This window comes from Ictidomys tridecemlineatus, chromosome X (genome assembly GCF_052094955.1).
Source record: "Ictidomys tridecemlineatus isolate mIctTri1 chromosome X, mIctTri1.hap1, whole genome shotgun sequence".
Lineage (NCBI taxonomy): Eukaryota > Metazoa > Chordata > Mammalia > Rodentia > Sciuridae > Ictidomys > Ictidomys tridecemlineatus.
In genome coordinates this window covers 80,635,408-80,653,513 of record NC_135493.1, presented here as the reverse complement: position 1 = coordinate 80,653,513, position 18,106 = coordinate 80,635,408, and the positions used below count along the sequence as shown (strand labels likewise).

Sequence of the window (18,106 nt, the reverse complement as noted above, 5' to 3'; positions counted from 1 at the left end):
CTAGGACTATAAGTTATCAGAAAAAAAAGTCTGATAATTGGTGTTTGAAAAAAGATAAAGAAGACCAAGTGTGCTGGCGCTCCTCCTCATATTAAGGGCCCCAAATGAGTCAGGACCAGCCAGAGATAGGACTGTACAGTAAATGATGTGCCTAAAAGTGAAGTATAATTCTGAGATTTTGCATGACCACGCACCAAGTTGGTGGACGTTTTCTAGGGATAGGCAATCTAAGAAGAGGCTTTGTGCCATTGTTCCTTATGTTTTCCTCTACTGCATAGCTATTCCCCTCCTCTAGTCTTACCATACAAATCCATCCACCAGCAAATTGTCTAAGACTTTCCCCATTAATCAGCTACAGTCAATCATAGGTGAGACCTCCAAAATGGAATATAGCTTATAAATTGACTTGTTAGCTGGGCTTCTTACAACTTTTTTAATCTGAAACTCTGTATACAAACAGAAAATTTAGTGGCTGGGCTGTAGAGGCTGCAGTTCATTGTTGGTTCTTCTCAGTTTGGTTTCAAACCTTGAAAGTACTCATTTTCTCCTTTCCCTTACACCTTTCTCTAGGGTGAAATTAAGATTCCCGTATGTATTGAGGATGAGTGTAACATGGAGTTACCTCCAGCTGCTCTCCTGTTCAGGTCAGCTCGTCAATATGTATATGGAGTCCTTTTTAGTTTGGCAGAGACACAGCGGAAAATGGAACGCCTGGCCATACGGCGGAGGCTACCTGTGGAAGGTAAGTGTAACTAGATCTAGCTTTGACAGCTCTCAATGCTTGACACAGCAAAGAGAAAAAGATATATATGCAGACACATCATATAGGCTATGCAGTCTTTAAAAAAAATGTGTCATTCATCAGTCACAGTGATTCACGCCTGTAATCTCAGTGGCTCAGGAGGCTGAGGCAGGAGGATCATGAGTTAAGTCAAAGCCAGCCTCAGCAATGGCAAGGCACTAAGCAACTCAGTGAGACCCTGTCTCTAAATAAAATACAAAATATGGCCAGGGGTGTGGCTCAGTGGTTGAGTGCCCCTGAGTTTAATCCCCAGTATCCCCTAAGAAAAAATGCATCATTCATGAGAATATGTATCAATATGAGAAGCACATTAATGTAATAGCCCCAAATCTGCAATTATCAAACATTCAGAATGACTGCTGCTTATAAGGATCATGCTGGGCTTTGAGAATATGGAATTGTATCTGACACAGTCTTGCCTCCTCAGAGGGGTTTAGTTTTGGGATTTGAACCTGTGCTTAGGTAAAACCATTGGGGTGTTTCAAGCTACAGAGTAATATGGTCAAATCATGCAAAAAATACTGTAAATTTCTGCTTCCATGAAAATAGATTGGATGTAGTTTTTCTATTCTTGCTGCTAAGTACAACTAACCCCAGGACACATATAAAACAAGCATAAGATATTCTAGATGGTGGGGAGAAGGCAGACTGGCTGATAACCTTGAGGCCCAAGGAATGATGCAGTGGTGCACTAGTGAGTGCCTTGGGTTTTCTTTTTGCCTCACATATCCCAGTCTGGGTAAGGAGCAAGCTGGCAAATGGCCCAGAAATATCAACAGCTGCAGACCAATAAAAGCCTCCAAAAAGCTGGCTTTCTGTGGTCAAAGGAAGAGAACAAACATCCTAGCAACACAGAAAAATTTTAGGTAATAACCACTGTACTCCAGCCATAATCCATAGCATACACACACACACACACACACACAGAGCCAGCAAGAGCCTTATGAAGAGAGCCTAGACATTCATCCTTACCAGGGTATAATGAGGTGCCTTACCTGCTGCTGCTGGGGAGGTATCAAATAAGGTTAAGCGTGGACTGCAACTTTCCACTCCCACCTGGCAGTGATGAAATTGTGTCCTCCTTTACCAGTCATGGTCAGAAAAGTCCTGTTAAAACACAGTATTTAAATAAAATCCAGAATCTTTCAAAACATTCAGCTTTTGCCAGGCACGATGGCACATACTTACAATCTCAGTGACTCAGGAGACTGAGACAGGAGGATCACAAGTTCAGAGCCGGCCTCAGTAATGGCGAGGTACTAAGCTACTCATTGAGACACTGTCTTTAATTAAAAAAAAAAAGGACTGGGGATGTGGCTCAGTGGTTGAGTGCCCCAGAATTCAATCCTCAGTACTCCCCCTCCCCAAAATACAAAAAATGTTCAGTTTTCAATTAAAAATTCCTCATCATGCCAAGAACTAGGAAGGTTTCAAATTCAAATGATCTCAAAGTGACTAAGAATGATAAAAGTCTGGATTTCAAAGCAGCCATCAATAAAATGTTTTTAGGGCTGGGGATGTGGCTCAAGCGGTAGCGCGCTCGCCTGGCATGCGTGCGGCCCGGGTTCGATCCTCAGCACCACATACCAACAAAGATGTTGTGTCTGCCAAGAACTAAAAAATAAATATTAAAAAATTCTCTCTCTCTCTCTCCTCTCTAACTCTCCTCTCTCACTCTCTCTTTAAAAAAAAAAAAAAAAAAAAAAAAAAAAAAAAAATAAAATAAAATGTTTTTAACAAACAATTATAAATATGCTTGAAATAAACTAAAAATAGAAATTCTAAGCAAAGAAATAGAAGATTTAAAGAAAAGCCAAATGGAAATTAAAAACTAAAAATATATAATTAGCAAAATAAAACACTCAATGGATGGATTAAATCTTAGGTAAGAGATAAAAGAGGAAGAAATCAGTGAACTTGAAGTTAGAACAATAGAAATCACATAGTCTAAAAGAACAGAGAGAAAATAGACAGGAAAAATTAAGCATAACAGAAGATTTGATATTGGTATCATCAAAGTCTCAGAAGGAGAAAAGAAAGAGGATGAAAAATGCAGAAGTCTTCAAGAATAATGGCTGGGCTGTACTTAAATTTGGCAAAAATTTAAATCTACATATTTTAAAAAACCGCATTAATCACAAGGCAGTAAGGAAATCCATGTCAAGATAGATCATGGTCAAAGTTTTCAAAAGTAGACAAAACTTACTGAAAGTAGCCACACAAAAATGGTGCTTATTGGGGAAAAATAATGCAAATAAAAGCTGATCTCTAATTAGAAGCATTATAATCCAGAAGAAAGCAGCACAGTATTTACTGAAAGAATTGTCAACTCAGAATTCATTATCAAATAAGAAAATTCTCTAATAATTAAATCATGACATTTTTCAGTTGAAGGAAAACAAAGATAATTTTTCATAAGCAGAACTACCCTAAAAGAGTGGCTAAAGGTAGTTCTTTTCATAGGAAGAAAATGATAAAATAAGGAATCATGGAGCATCATGAAGGAAGAAAAAAACAGTGGAAAGAACAAAAGAATACATAAGTACATAGACTTGCTGCCTTGAGTTTCTAAATTATATTTCACATTGAAGCAAAAATCACAACACTGTTTAATGTGGTTCTCTATTTAGAGAAAATATTTTAGACAATTATAAATAGGGTAGTGTAAAGAAATATAACATAGGTCGGGTTTCTACATTTCACTTGAACTGATAAAATGTCAATACCAGTATGCATAAATTATGCATATAATTTATTTATAAGTATTTGGAATTCAACCCTGGTCCTCAGGCATTCTAAACATGTGCTCTACCACTGAACTGTTTCCCCAGGCTCCCTTTGTATATTTTTTAAATGCATGTTCTAGGTATTAAATACATAATGAGAGTGTGGTACAGTATGTGCCTAGCATTCATGAGGCCTTAGGTTCAATCCCTAGCACCCCAAAAATTATATAAAAACAGTTGTTCTCAAAAACACTATAGATAGGGGCTGGGATTGTGGCTTAGCTGTAGAGCGCTCGCCTAGCACGTGCAGGGCACCAGGTTCCATCCTTAACACCACATAAAAATAAAAATAAAGGTATTGTGTCCAACTACAACTAAAAAAATATTTAAGAAACAACACTATTGATAAATAAAAATGGAATCATAAAATTAGTTGAAATAATCCACAAGAAGAGAAAAAGAAGAAAACAAATGAAACACTTAAATAAAACTAACATGATAGACTTACTCTCTAATATATCTATAATTATATTAACTATATAAAGTCTAACTATGCCATTTAAAATGCAGATTGGTAGACTAGATAAAAACTAGCCCAAGTAAATCTACTAAAGATTTACTTCAAATATAAATGTTTCAGTTGGTTGAATGTAAAAGGAAGGAAAATGATACACATGCAAACCTTAATCAAAAGAAAGCAGGAACAGCTATATTAATCCCACATGTAGTAGATTTCTAAGGAAAGAATGTTGCCAGACACAGAAAGAGACATTATATAATGATAAAAGTGTCATTCTACCAAGAAGATAAAGCAATCCTGAATGTGTGTCACCAAATAATACAGCCACAAAGTATGTGATATAGTAACTGATAGAACTAAAGGAGAAATAGACAAACCCATAATTATAGAAACTTCAACTGCCCCTTTCAATAATGGGCAGAATCACTAGACAGAAGATCAGAAAAGCCACATAACCAGTGAGCAGGATCTGATCAACTTTTAAAGAACATCCAACAAGAGGACAATATACAATATTTTCATGCAACCACAGAGCATATGCCAGGATAGATCATATCCTTGGAAATAAAACAAACCTCAGTAAATTTAAAAGAATTGAAAGCATACAGAATATATTCTCAAACTTCTGTGGAATTGAATTAGAAATCAAAAACAAACATAAAATCTGCAAATATTTTGAAAATAACAAAGCATGTGTATATAATCTCAGGGAAAAGTCTCAAGGGAAAGAAAGGCAGAACTGAATGAAAAATAAATACCAGTCCTCCTCAACTTAAGATGGGCCTGTGTCCTGATAAACTTACCATAAGTTGAAAATATGTATATATGGAAATGTCACATTAATTGTACAATTAACTTGTACAATTAATATGTGTTAACAATTAAAAAATAAAGAGCATTTAATATGCCTAACCTAGTGACCATCACAGCTTAGCAACATAGCACAGTGTAGAGTATCAGTAGTTTCTCTTCGTGACCACATGGCTGACTGGGAGTTATGGCTCACTACTACTGCTCAGCATCAAAGAGAGTTTTGGACTGCATAGCTCACCTGGGAGAAGATCAACATTTAAAATATGGTTTCTATTGAATGTATATTAATTTTTGAACTATCATAAAGTCAAAGTAGCATAAATTGAAAAATTATAAGTTGGGGACCATCTGTACAACATAGTAAAATTTGTGGAACAGAGCTAAACCATTGCTGAAAGGAGAAATTAATACCACTAAATGCTCACGTTAATAAAGAAGAAGCCAGGTATGGTAACACATGCATATAATCCTAGCTATTCGAGAAGCTGAGGGAAACTCAAGGCCAACCTCAAAAACTTAGACCCCCATCTCAAAATTAAATTTTAAAAAGTCTGTGGATGTGGCCCAGTAGTATTGAACTTGCCTAACACACGTGAGACTCTGGGTCCATACCCAATTCATTCAAAACAAACCAAATCCAAAAGAAGAGCTCTAAAATTTTATTTCAAGATATGAGAAGAGGTTAACCTGGGCCACCCTGGGGGTGAGAAGCCTGCCAGGCTTCAGGTAGCTACATACTGTGAGGAACTGTGCAGGGGGAATGGGGGTACATGTGGAGAAAGCCTGGACCACAAAGTGGAAGGGCCTTTCTCACTCCCTCCCACCCTTCTTTATCAGTAGGCCTCAAATCTATAGCAGCTGCATCAGGCCCAGTAGAGGGCAGCACCTAGCCATGCATCCTGATCCTTTTCCAGGGGGTTTGAGGCCTATCAACCTGGGACCCTGGAAGAAGGCATCACCCAAGTTCATTGGGTGGGGTGAGGAAAACTCAGGTATGCCCAGCTTCTGGGGAGAGGGCCTATGTGCATATGGTCACTTAAAGCGCATCGGCTTCCACCAGGGGTGCCCAATTCTTACAGGCCAAAGGGCATGGGTCATGGTGGGGGGCGGGGCTTATGAGGAAGTGAGGAAGAAGCCTCCATGATCCTTGAAGGCATGAGCAAGCCTGGGGGTGGGAGCTGGAACCTAGAGACCATGGCTGCATTACACCAGACCAAACAAGGAGGGCACAGGGCCACCCAAGAGCATGCAGCCACCTGTTGTGAGGGCCAGGCCCTTGGCAACAGAGGAGGGTGGCAGGTAGCAAACTGGGTGCTGGTGGAGGATCAGCTGGAGCCTCAGGAACTAAGCACTTGGACTTATTGAAAGTGCCCACTCAAGGGAAACCTTTGGACTAAGAAAGTGCTGCCACCAGTCCTGGACCCCATGAACTGACAGTACCCTCCAGAACATTCTGCTCCAGCCAAGGTGGTGAGAGCAGCAGCTCCTAAACAGCACAAAGACAGCAAGGTTGGTCACTTTGCAGATACAATTAACTGATCCACAGCTATGAGATAGCTCACAAGTGTTTGCAGCCAACATCTTTTAAAGCCTCAACTTTCCAATACACTGCCAGCCAAGAACATGAAAGAAAGAGGAGAGTGACAGTACGAAGAACCTGAAAACCCAACAAGAAAAATCAGGGAAGGAGAAGCATGGGGTTGAGGACTGCCAGTAAGATGGGCAGAAGAACAAAGAGAATAAATACATATGGGTTTCGCTTCAAATAGACATGAAGCGTATTGTACCCAGAGAGAAACTTGCCCACCCACAGGAGTGGAAACCTATACCTGCCAAATGTGGGGAAATTAAAGGGTCTGAACCTGCCTGGCACAACCATAAGAAGGCATCAAGTGTGAAGAGTGTTGGGGCGGGTGGGGCACAGTCATCCTTCTGTGGCCAGGGATGTGGTGGGGCATATTACTGAAACCCATTTTGACTGCCAGTGTGGCTGTCAAAACTTTGATGTTGCAGAGGGGCCTCATACCCCCAGGTACATGAACAGCATCACCTACTACTTTGATGATGACGGCAGCACTGAGCTTCACAGTATGGACCAGGAGCTGTGCAAAAACTACATAAAGTGACAGATTAAATACAATTTAGAGCAACATTTCTTCCTGAGATGGAAAATGGATACCAGTGGTTTCCTTCCCATTACCCTTATTGTTTCCTTCTACCGAATGCAAGCTCTCATCACCAACAATTGACTCATCTTTGTGGCCCTCGGGACAACAAGGTGGTGGAGATCATTGATAAGAATGTCCTTATAAAGGAAGAGCCTGAGAAGTGACCAATTCCTGGTCCCCCAATAGTGGATTATTTGCACACTGATTTTTTATGCAGTTTCTCAACTGCCCTGAGTTTGTTCCTTGCCAGCATTACCAGAAAGATACAAAGTCGGTGTCTGGCTTTCTCCGTGCAATCATCCCAGTGCCAACCAAAATGGAAGAGGTCAGCAACCTAAAGACACTGCCTGAGGGCCTATCTGCCAGCCTGCCTCACCTGGGTTCCCCCCAGCACAGCCCAAGAAGTCAGAAGAGCCCAGGTTTGCCCACCTGACCCCTGCCTCAGCAACTTCCCTCCCAGAAGCTAATATCCAAGGTGAGGAACTAGATTTCTTGTTTAATGAGGAGATGAAGCAGATGAATGGGTAAAAAAACACCTTCACTGCCTACTCTAATGAGGACTCTTGACTCTGAAATTGATGACCAGATATCAACAAGATCCTCATTGTCACCCAGGCACCACCTTACATGCACCAGCACCTGGGTGGGATCAGCAATCACACTTTTCAGCCAATGTGAGTACTAAGCTGGCCAAAATCATTAATGACAGGGTCTTCTGCTATGGGCAGGACCTGTGGACTGAGAAGTTTGAACCCAAGTATTCCCATATCAAGCAAGAAAATCAAGAATATCAGCTGAAATCAGTTCGACATACTTATGAACCCTGAGCCCTCTATAGACCCCAACCCGGAGGTTCTTCCTGGGCCACCTTTGTTCCAGCAAGTTCCCACTTATGCCCTAGACAACAAGTTGTTGGTGATCATGAGTCCTCTACCATTGCCTGCTCTCTACCAACCATTGCCCCAGAGTTGCCAAACTATGGTAATTCTAGGACCCCATACACACCTGGACCCCACAGATCAAAGGGTCAAGCCAAGGGCTGGGGTTGGGGCTGGGATTCAGTAGTAGAGTGCTTGCCTCACACGTGTGAGGCACTGGGTTCAATCCTCAGCACCACATAAAAATAAGTATATAAATAAAAATATTATGCTCATCTACAACTAAAAAATACTAAAAAATAAAAAGAATTAAGCCAGTGGTAAAAGAAGGACAGATGCTAGATGCCAAGATATCTCGACAAAGGAAGACAAGGCACGACTTGAACCAATCCTTTGAGAGTGGCCTGGGTGGTAGATTTCCAAGAGCAAAGAACCTCAACTGCTTCCGTTAGCTCCAGCCCCTCAGAAGGAACATCTGAGGTTGGCAGCTTTGGCTGTACCACTCAGTCACTGCCCAAGTTCTAGCATCCTTTCCATGAGCTGCTCAAGGGAAATGGTTTCACATGTCTACCTCACATATCACAGGTGCTGCCTTCACTAGCAGAAGCACACGGGCATTGGCCAGTCTCAGGAAATGAACATTCTTCTGCTTCTGGTCATTTTTCCTCCAACATCACTTCAACAAAAAGATATGTGGAGTTCAAGCAGCTGGCTCTGGAGGATGCCAAAGAAGGCTACAGATATGGTTTAGAGTGCTTTTCTTGATACAACAGTATGGCCTACAAAACAAGTTCCAGCTGGATATATTCAAGGATTTTCAGAAGGAAAAGATGAGGGGCTATGAATTTGGTCTACTTTATGGGCTGGAGAAGTTCTGGGACTTCTTGAAATATTCCAAAGCCAGAAATTTGGACATTGACCCCCAATTATTTTTGAATGGATGCTGCATTGGTGAGGAGGATAACCACAAACAACACCCAGTGATAGCAGTAGGTGGTGGCCATGAGGGCAGGAAGCCTCCTAATCTTCCAGTGGGCTTGCCATAGTAATCAGCTAACCACCTACAGGCCAGTACATGTGGGAAGATGCCAATGGACAAGCCAGCACTGGTATACACACAGACTTTGGGAAAGTAAAAAGCCCCTCAGCCCTGGGGTTTGGAGCTAGGAATGGGTGGAATGGTCAAGGGTCCATGAGGTGCCTAGACCCAGGAGGGGACAAAGAAGGGATAGGTGTGCATTTATTAGGATGGGCTTTCACGCTAAGTAGCAGTGTAGACACCTTTGGGGCAATTAGAGGCACCCTTGATAGTGGCTTCCACATAATTCCCTTCCCCTTCTCTCTTCATAATTCTTCATCCCAGCTTCTTGAAGAGATGGAGATTGTGTGTGTGTGTGTGTGTGTGTGTATGCGTGCACATGCATCTATGTATATGTATATTATAAATCATCCTTTTTTTTAAAGAGAGTGAGAGAGGAGAGAGGAGAGAGAGAGAATTTTTAATATTTATTTTTTTGTTCTCGGCGGACACAACATCTTTGTTGGTATGTGGTGCTAAGGATCGAACCTGGGCCGCACGCATGCCAGGCGAGCGCGCTACCGCTTGAGCCACGTCCCCAGCCCAATAAATCATCCTTTTTTATTGTTTATTTTTATGTGGTGCTGAGAATCAAACCCAGTGCCTCACATGTGCTAGGCAAGTGCTCTACCTCTGAGCTACAACCCCAGCCCCCAGAATCATTCTTTAGCCCAGCCTATGGCTGGTAAGGCAAAAACCTGTTCTCTATTCACAGCCCCCTCTTGCTCCTCCTCAAGCCAACTATGCAGCCCCTCAGAAGGCTTTGTGGGCCCCATTGCCCAGTACTGTCTTATGGAAGACTCTGACAGCATCCCTGCGCCCCAGGAGCACCAGCCCCTTGACCATTTAGGGTTTGTCATCACTGTATTCTCTTATTCTCTCCCTGATGTCCCCACCATGCCCTTTTTCTATCTTCTGGGAGAAGGAAACCAAAGGATCTAAAAGTGGGGATTGGGGGAACGTTTCAGCCTCTCCAACTGCCCTTACTCCCAAACCCAGAGAAATGCTGCTCATACTGGAAATAACTATTGAAGATGATTTATTTTTCTCTGATCTTTCTATTGGGAAAATGGGGAGAAAAAGACAAAATTGACCATAAAAAATTAGAAAGCCCCCACCTAATCCATAGAAAGTAATGTCTTTCCCTTCTCCTTGGAATTTTTTTGTTTGTTTTTTTTTCCTTGGAAACAATATTTTTTCAAAAAGTTGCCTTATCGTGGAGCAGGAATCTGAAATAATACCCAAATGCCTGTTTTCCTTGGTGGAATCAACTTAAAGACCTACGTTCTCTGGATGTGCCTGGGTTTGGACTGGCTAGATCTTTCTCTGGACTGAGTTGCTTGTATCGTGCCTCCCAACTGGAGGCAAGAGTGTTGGGGATGGCTTTTATCAGAGCCATGGCCAAAATATCCTGGCTTTTGCATCCTTGAAGCTGACATCCTATGTCTACACTGCTACCACTATCATGTCCTCTCTACTTGTTGTTGCCTCATACCAGCCCCTGTGCTACTGCGATGCCAAGCTCTAACCTGCTCTGACACCTTTCCTTCTATGCTCGGAACCCCAGGGCCAAGTTTCCTTCAGACTGGTAGAAAATATAGGTGGCCTGGATCTGGAACACACTTATCCTGAACCTGAGCATCACCCCCATGTGAGATAAGAAAGGGAGGAACACCTGACAACTGAAACTTAGATATGTTTCTCAGTGTTGTCCAGAGATCACTGAGGCCTCAAGGTGGCTTTGTCTCATGAAAGGTGGGAAAAGGTCCCATTCCTTTTTGAGGTACTGATGAGGTCTACCCGTCTTGCATTCCCCCTCTGCAAGGCATTTCTTCCCACCCTCTGATCAACCACACCTCAGAATGAGAATGCACCTGGGAAGAGAGGATAACGAAGAATTAAAGGCTAGAGGGGAGCCTGCCAGTTGGTAAAACCCTTTGGCAGAAAAATACACATAGAGTATACCTAACTTCTCTTCTCCAGCCACTGACTGCTTGAGTTGGCCTATGAATGTCAATGGAATGGCTAAAATCTACTGTTGTCAGAAGTTAGGAAGGGTTGAGCTACAGTTGTAGCTCATACATGCTAGACAAGTGCTCTACCATTGAGCTACAGTTGTAGAGCACTTGTCTAGCATGTATGAGACATGGAGTTTGATCCTCAGCACCACATAAAAATAATAAATAAAATAAAGGTATTGTCCATCTACAACTAAAATTATTTTTTTAAAAGAGAAGCTAGGGAACTGGGGTTGTGGCTCAGTGGTAGAGCACTTGCCTAGCACGTGTGAGGCACTAGTTTCCATCCCCAGCACTACATAAAAAGCCAAATAAACAAAATAAAGGTATTATGTCCATCTACAACTAAAAATTTTTTTCTTTTTTTTCTTTTTTTAAATTGGTTGTTCACAACATTACAAAGCTCTTGACATATTATATTTCATATATTTCATACATTAGATTGAAGTGGGTTATGAACGCCCAATTTTTACCCCAAATGCAGATTGCAGAATCACGTTAGTTACACATCCACAATTTTACATAATGCCCTATTAGTAACTGTTGTATTCTGCTACCTAGGGAGGTGATGAAAGACTCACCTACACAGACTAGGATGTGTCATCCCCAGTGGGAACTGGGCAACACAGAGAAGTTTGCTGTAGTGTTGCTAATTACTGAAAACTTCTTTGGCCCTCCTTTTCAACAAATTCCTCTCTTGGCCCATAGGTCAAGAGTGAGACACAGTATCCTAGGCTGACAGGGGCTTACCCTTTGTCTTTGGGTACCTGGTTGCTTTTAGTCTGGAAAACGCCCCTACCCCATCTCTGTCATTCCAGTGCTTAGTATGTGGAAAGCCCATCTTACTTCCTGTGACCCAGTCATCTTGAACCAAGGATGAGTGTCTGGTCTCTACTATGACAACAGGATCTGAGGTCCTGTCCCACATGGTCCCATTCTCTGGACTCCTCCCTCCATTTCCTCTTTTTTTTAATTAAATACTTTGGTTTAGTTATAGTTGGACACAGTATTTTTATTTTATTTTTATGTGGTGCTAAGGATAGAACCCAGCAACCCACACATGCTGGGTGAGCACTCTACCACTGAGCCACAACCCTACCCCCTCTTCATTTCCTCTTTCTTTCCTTTGAGTCACTCAGCCTGGTACTATATCCAGCACCACAGAAACCTTAGTGTTTGGCCCCTACTGGGTTTGGGGACACAAGGAAACCTTGGAGATTATGGAAAAGCTGTTCTCATCTAGAGTTACTCCCAGGCCCTGGGCTGGCATCCTCTCATATACCTGATCCTCAGATATCCCTGAATGAAGAGGCAGGCCCCTTTGAGGTTTGTAGCTGAGGACTTCCTCTCAACATAGGCTGAGGAGGGGGTGGAGGCCTATTTTCATGTTATTAATTAATAATGCAAAGAGTAGTTTACATCTTCACTTTCTGGAAAAAAGCACCTGAATTTAAGACCAGTGTATCTGTAACACGCATGAATGGCAGGAGCCATCAAGACTAGCCACTTCATACCTATCACCTTTGTGTGGGGATCTAAGATCTGGTTAACAAAGCAACAGCCTGCCTAAATCCCCCTGTTGATGCTCTGCCCTTCCAAGGATGGTTCATGTCAGCATGACCTGTGAACCTCAAACAGAAGGTCTGTGTGCCTCAGCTGTGGTGAGGGGCAGGTTTCTCTTGTGCTCTCTCTAGAACCTGGGACAAATGCACTACCAGTAGAGAAGGCCCACCCGGCCCTGCCTCAGTGTGGACCCCTGGGACTCAGAGGTGCTGAGCCTCAATGTCAAAGTTTTAAGTGTTTTGTTCCCTTTTTCCCCTTTGTTGATGATTGATTTACAGAAGAAAGGAAGCTGCTTAGAGGGCTCTGGAAGTGGAGAGGAAGGAACAAGAAGACCAGTAGTTAGGGAGGGTAGGGATCTTTTGCCAAAAACCTGGGTAGAGTGGTCTGGATCATCTGGCACATGGCAGAGGCAGAGAACAAAACTTATAGACGATTCTCACTGAAAAGGAAAATTTGTCATTTAGCTTTGCAGAGAAGTTCCATCCTATGCTTATAGTTCATACTTACCATGTGCTAGGATATTACATTTAAAAGGACAAAAAAAGTAAAATACTTGAATGAGCTTATACTATGACATTGAGGGTAACTGATTTACAGATTGAAGTGATTCATTCATTATTGTAGTCCTGCTGTTAGTCCTTTGTAATTTGTGATAACTATGTTTGACTTTTTAATGCAAAAACATATATTAATTAAAATTTGAAAAGACAAAAATACACATAATGTTGAAATCCTATCCTCCCCCCTCCCAATGTGAGGATTTTCAGAAGTGGGGCCTTTGGGAGGTAATTAGATTCTAAGCATGTTGCCTTCATGAATACGATTAGTGTCTTTCTAAAAGTGACCTTAGAGAGCTCTCTCTTCTCCCTCCTAGGCAAGAAAACAGTGAAAAGACGGCTACCTACAAACCCAGGAATCATGGCCTCACCAAATTGTATCAGCTAGCATTTAGCTCTTGGACTTCCCAACCTCCAAAACTGTGAAAAATAAATTTTGTTGTTTATGAGTCACCCAGTCTATGATATTTTGTCATAGCAACCTAAATAGACAATGTTGCTGGGCATGGTTGTGCATGCCTATCATCTCATCTGCTCAGGAGGCTGAGGCAGGAGGATTATAAATTCAAATCCAGCTGTATCAACTTAGCAGGCAATATCCTTGGGGATATTGCTAAGCGGTTAAGCACCCCTGTTTTCAATCCCTGGTACCAAAAATATAAACAAACTAATACAATATAATGCAAAAATTCTTAAGAATATATTGCCCCATAGAATTAAACAACATATAAAAACAATTATACAGCATGTTCTAGTAGGATTTATCCTATTGTAAGGTTGGTTCAGTATTCAAATTTAACTCAAAATTTGGAAAAATCAGGCTGGGGTTGTAGCTCAGTGGTAGAGTGCTTACCTAGCATGTGTGAGGCACTGGGTTTGATTCTCACCACCATATATAAATAGATAAAATAAATGTCCATGGACAACTACAAAAAATAATTTGAAAAAAAATTCAATCAGTTATCTAATCAATCATCTAAATGAGCTAATGAAGAAAAAAACATATGATCATATCAATGAATGCAGAAAATCTTTGACAGAATTTGACATTCATCTGGGATAAAAACTCCCAGAAAACTAGAAATAGAGAGGAACATCCTCAACTTGATATCAAGAATATCTACAAAAAACTTACAGCTGACTTTATACTTATTGATGAAAGACTGAACACTTTTCTTTTAAAATTAGGAACAAGGCTATAATGCCTGCTCTTGAACATAGTTTTTGCCAGAGTAGAAGTCAAGAAAATGAAATGCAAGATTCAATAATGTTCTGCAAGATGATACACAAATATAATGCAATTCCTATTCAAATCCCAGCAAGATTATTTGTGGATATAGACAAGATTATTCTAATGTGGAAAAGCAAAGGAATTAGAATAGCTAAAATGATTCTTTAAAGTAAGAATAAATTTGGAGCAGTTGATGAATCTAATTGCAAGACCTATTATGTAACTATAGTAACTAAGACAGTGTAGTATTAGCAGATATACTGACACATAGAAGAGTAAAATACAATAAGGAATCCAGAAATAGCCCCCATAGGAGTAGAGTCAACTGGTTTTTGACAAAGCTGTTAAAGCACTTCAAAGGAAGAAAGATAAGTGTCTTTTTAATTGGTGGTGGATGAACTAGATATTCATAGGTAAACAGGTTCACATCTAAAAGTAAACATTATAAAAACCAATTGGAAAACCAATAAATGACATATACAGACATTTCACTGAAGATAACAGAACCCCACTATTATGTATAAAACTATAATATACTAATAAAACATTTATAAATGAAGTTATGTATCATTAAAGAAACGCAGATTAAAACCAGAGTGAATTATTACTGTATACCTATCAAAATAGCTAAGATGAATAATAATGATAATAACATGTCAGACAATTCAGAGAAACTGGATCACTCATAAATTGCTGGTGGGAATGTAAAATGGCACTGCCGTTCTGGAATGTAATTTGTGGTTCCTTTCAAAACTAAAAATAGACACATCCCAGCACTTATACTCATGAACATATACCCAAGACTTATTTTCCTGCAGAAACTTCACAATACACCTTTATTCTTTTTTTCCCAGCACTAGGGCTCAAACTTAGGGCCTCATGCATGCAAGGCAAGTACTCTACCAAAATCTTCATTCTTTGTTTTTTAAAAGCTCTTTAATTTGAAGAACATCACTTTTTATACCTTTATTTTATTTATTTATTTTTATGTGGTGCTGAGGATCAAATCCAGCACCTTGCACATGCCAGGCAAGCACTCTACCGCTGAGCCACAACCTCAGCCCCCCAAAATCTTCATTCTTAACAGCCCCAAGTTAGTAATAACCCAGTTATATATTCTTTTTTTTAAAAAGAGAGTGAGAGAGGAAAGAGAGAGAGAGAGAGAGAGAGAGAGAGAGAATGAATTTTTAATATTTATTTTTTAGTTCTCGGCGGACACAACATCTTTGTTGGTATGTGGTGCTGAGGATTGAACCAGGGCCGCCCGCATGCCAGGCGAGCGTGCTACCACTTGAGCCACATTCTCAGCCCAGTTATATATTCTTATGTCAAGGAATAATACTCAGTAAAAAAGAAACAAACTATTGATTCAACAACAGAAATGGATCTCAAGGGCATTATGCTGAGTGAAAATGCCAGTCTCAAAAAGTCACATACAGTATGATTCCATTTTTATAACATTTTCAAAATCACAAAATCATAGAGATGCAGAGTTAGGGATGGTGTTGGAAGGCTCTGACTACAAGCAATAACATAATGGAAATCTTTGTGATTATGGAATAGTTCTGTATCTTGATTGTAGTGGTGGTTATGTGGATCTACATTGCATGGAGCTACATATAGAGCTAGGGCTGGGGCTTAGTGGTAGAACGCTTGTCTAGCATATGTGAGGCATTGGGTTCCATTCTCAGCACTACATATAAATAAATGAATAAAATAAAGGTCCATCAACATCTTAAAATATTTTTTAAAAACTACATACACACATTATTTCAATAACAATTTCTGAGCATTGGTTTATATAATTTAAGATAAAACAGGGAATTTAAGTGAGGGGTACACAGGACCTCTATACTATTTTGCAACTCCTTGTAAATGTATTATTTCAAACTAAGAAGTTTCTTTTTGTTTGTTTAGAGAGCACTCTAGGGCAAGGCATGTAGCTCAGTAAAAGAGCACTTGCCTAGTATGAGTGGGGCCCTGTGTTCAATCCCCAGCACAAAAAAAGAAATTATCTAGTGATTGTGGAGCATGGGGCTGAGAGGGACCAATCAGGATAAAGGTGGGAACAAGCAGTGTAGAGAATCTTGTCAGGTGAAGGATACCATATGAACCATTAGAATATTTTTTGTGATGGAAAAAAGGATAGAGATAGAAGGATGATCCTGGAATAGAATCAGCAGGGCACTGGTTTAGAAAACATGTTTAGGAGGTGAGAAGAAAGAAGACTCAAGATGATTCCTAGGTTTCTGGCTTGGGTGATTGAGTAGACGCTAGACATCTCAATTAAAAGAACCATAACTTCAGAGCCAGAAGTGTACTAGGAGTAGACAGAAGCCATGTTTTTCTGCTCTGTAATACCCTTGTAAATCTAAAAGATGTTGAGGGGTGAGTTTCTCACTATGGTACCCAGGTAGGCTTCAAAAACTCTTGGGCTCAATCAGTCCACCTCCCTCAGCTTCCCAAGTAGCTAGGATCACAGGCATACCCCTCCATGCCCAAGATATTTGATTTTTTGAGAATTTTGTGAAATCCATTTAAGTCTTTTGGAGTACCCTATTATGTATTGGGAAGCCAGATATTTACACAATTTTCCCTTCAACTTCATTCCTTGTCAACCTGGTACATTTACTTAAGAAATGAGTTTCAAAGCAGTTAAGAGTTGTATGACATTGGGCTTTGATTTTTTCCTCTGCAAAATGAGCACTGTGTTTTGTAATAAAGTAATCATAATAGTTTGCTCCCTGGATTTTGTGAGAATTAAATTGGATAACATATGAAAAGTACTCAACATTCATCAAGTACCTAATAAATGCTTGCTACCACAGCTAGAAATAAAAAATTAGAGTGATAAGAAAATGTTGAAATGTAATAGACCCTGTCAATCGTAGCCATCTGACAACAATGCTCAGATTTTCTAGAGACTATTTTTCCTCAATTTGTTTTCTAGTTCCTTCAGTGATCCTTAAAGAGTGGTCCGCCTATAAAGGAAAGTCACCTCAGACCCCTGAACTGGTGTCTGCACTAACATTTCGAGAATGGACTTGCCCAAACCTGAAGAAGCTCTGGCTAGGCAAAGCAGTTGAAGACAAGAACAGAAGGATGCGAGCTTTCCTGGCCTGTATGAAGTCTGACACACCCAGTATGCTCAATCCAGCTAATGTCCCCACCCATCTGCTGCTCATGTGCTGTGTACTCCGGTAAGCCATGTGACAGGGAAGTAGCTAGTTCCTTTCTCTTTTACTTTTTTTTTTTTGACAATGATTTTAAGTAAGTGTTTTTATGGTGTTTCATTGCGGGGAAATTTTTGATTCATGTTCACCTTAGACTTCAGAAACACTGAAAATTATTGTTAGAATACTCACCCCAGCTTATGATCCTCTGTCATCATCATACCATGAATATTCCCTCATTTTTGTCCCTTTCAGTCCTCATTCCTGATCCAGTTCCCTTCTCCTTTCTACGAAGAGTCCTTTATTCTTGAATATTCGATTTGTGCACTTCCAAGCTATATTACATATGTTTGTATTTATATCCATATCCATGCACAGTATTTGTTTTTTGGGGGGATTTTTTTTTTTTTTTGGTGCTGGGGATCCAAACCAGGGTATTATGCATGCCATTCAAGTTCTATATCCTTAGCTCCAATAGTATTTTTTGTATGTGTACTTTTTTTCCTTTTTTTTTTTTTTCTCCTGGTGCTGGGGATTGAAACTAGGGATGCTTTACTACTGAGCTACTTTCACGGACCT

At 40.5% G+C, this 18,106-nt stretch overlaps 1 protein-coding gene and 2 pseudogenes across 5 annotated transcripts in view; all 3 read left to right on the top strand.

Annotated features, from left to right (window-relative positions):
• Fam120c (family with sequence similarity 120 member C) overlaps nucleotides 1-18,106 on the top strand; it is a 142,276-nt gene that overhangs the window by 54,491 nt on the left and 69,679 nt on the right. For 4 of the 5 annotated variants that reach the window (XM_078034769.1, XM_078034768.1, XM_078034774.1 and 1 more), the window contains exons 9-10: nucleotides 571-742; nucleotides 17,305-17,554. In XM_078034769.1, coding sequence (XP_077890895.1) covers nucleotides 571-742; nucleotides 17,305-17,554 — 422 coding nt within the window. Of the gene's footprint in view, nucleotides 1-570; nucleotides 743-13,440; nucleotides 13,577-17,304; nucleotides 17,555-18,106 lie in introns of those variants that run through there. The other variant, XM_078034771.1, reaches the window with a different exon arrangement.
• LOC101978258 (la-related protein 1 pseudogene) lies at nucleotides 2,051-8,328 on the top strand (annotated as a pseudogene).
• LOC144371670 (la-related protein 1 pseudogene) lies at nucleotides 8,216-8,953 on the top strand (annotated as a pseudogene).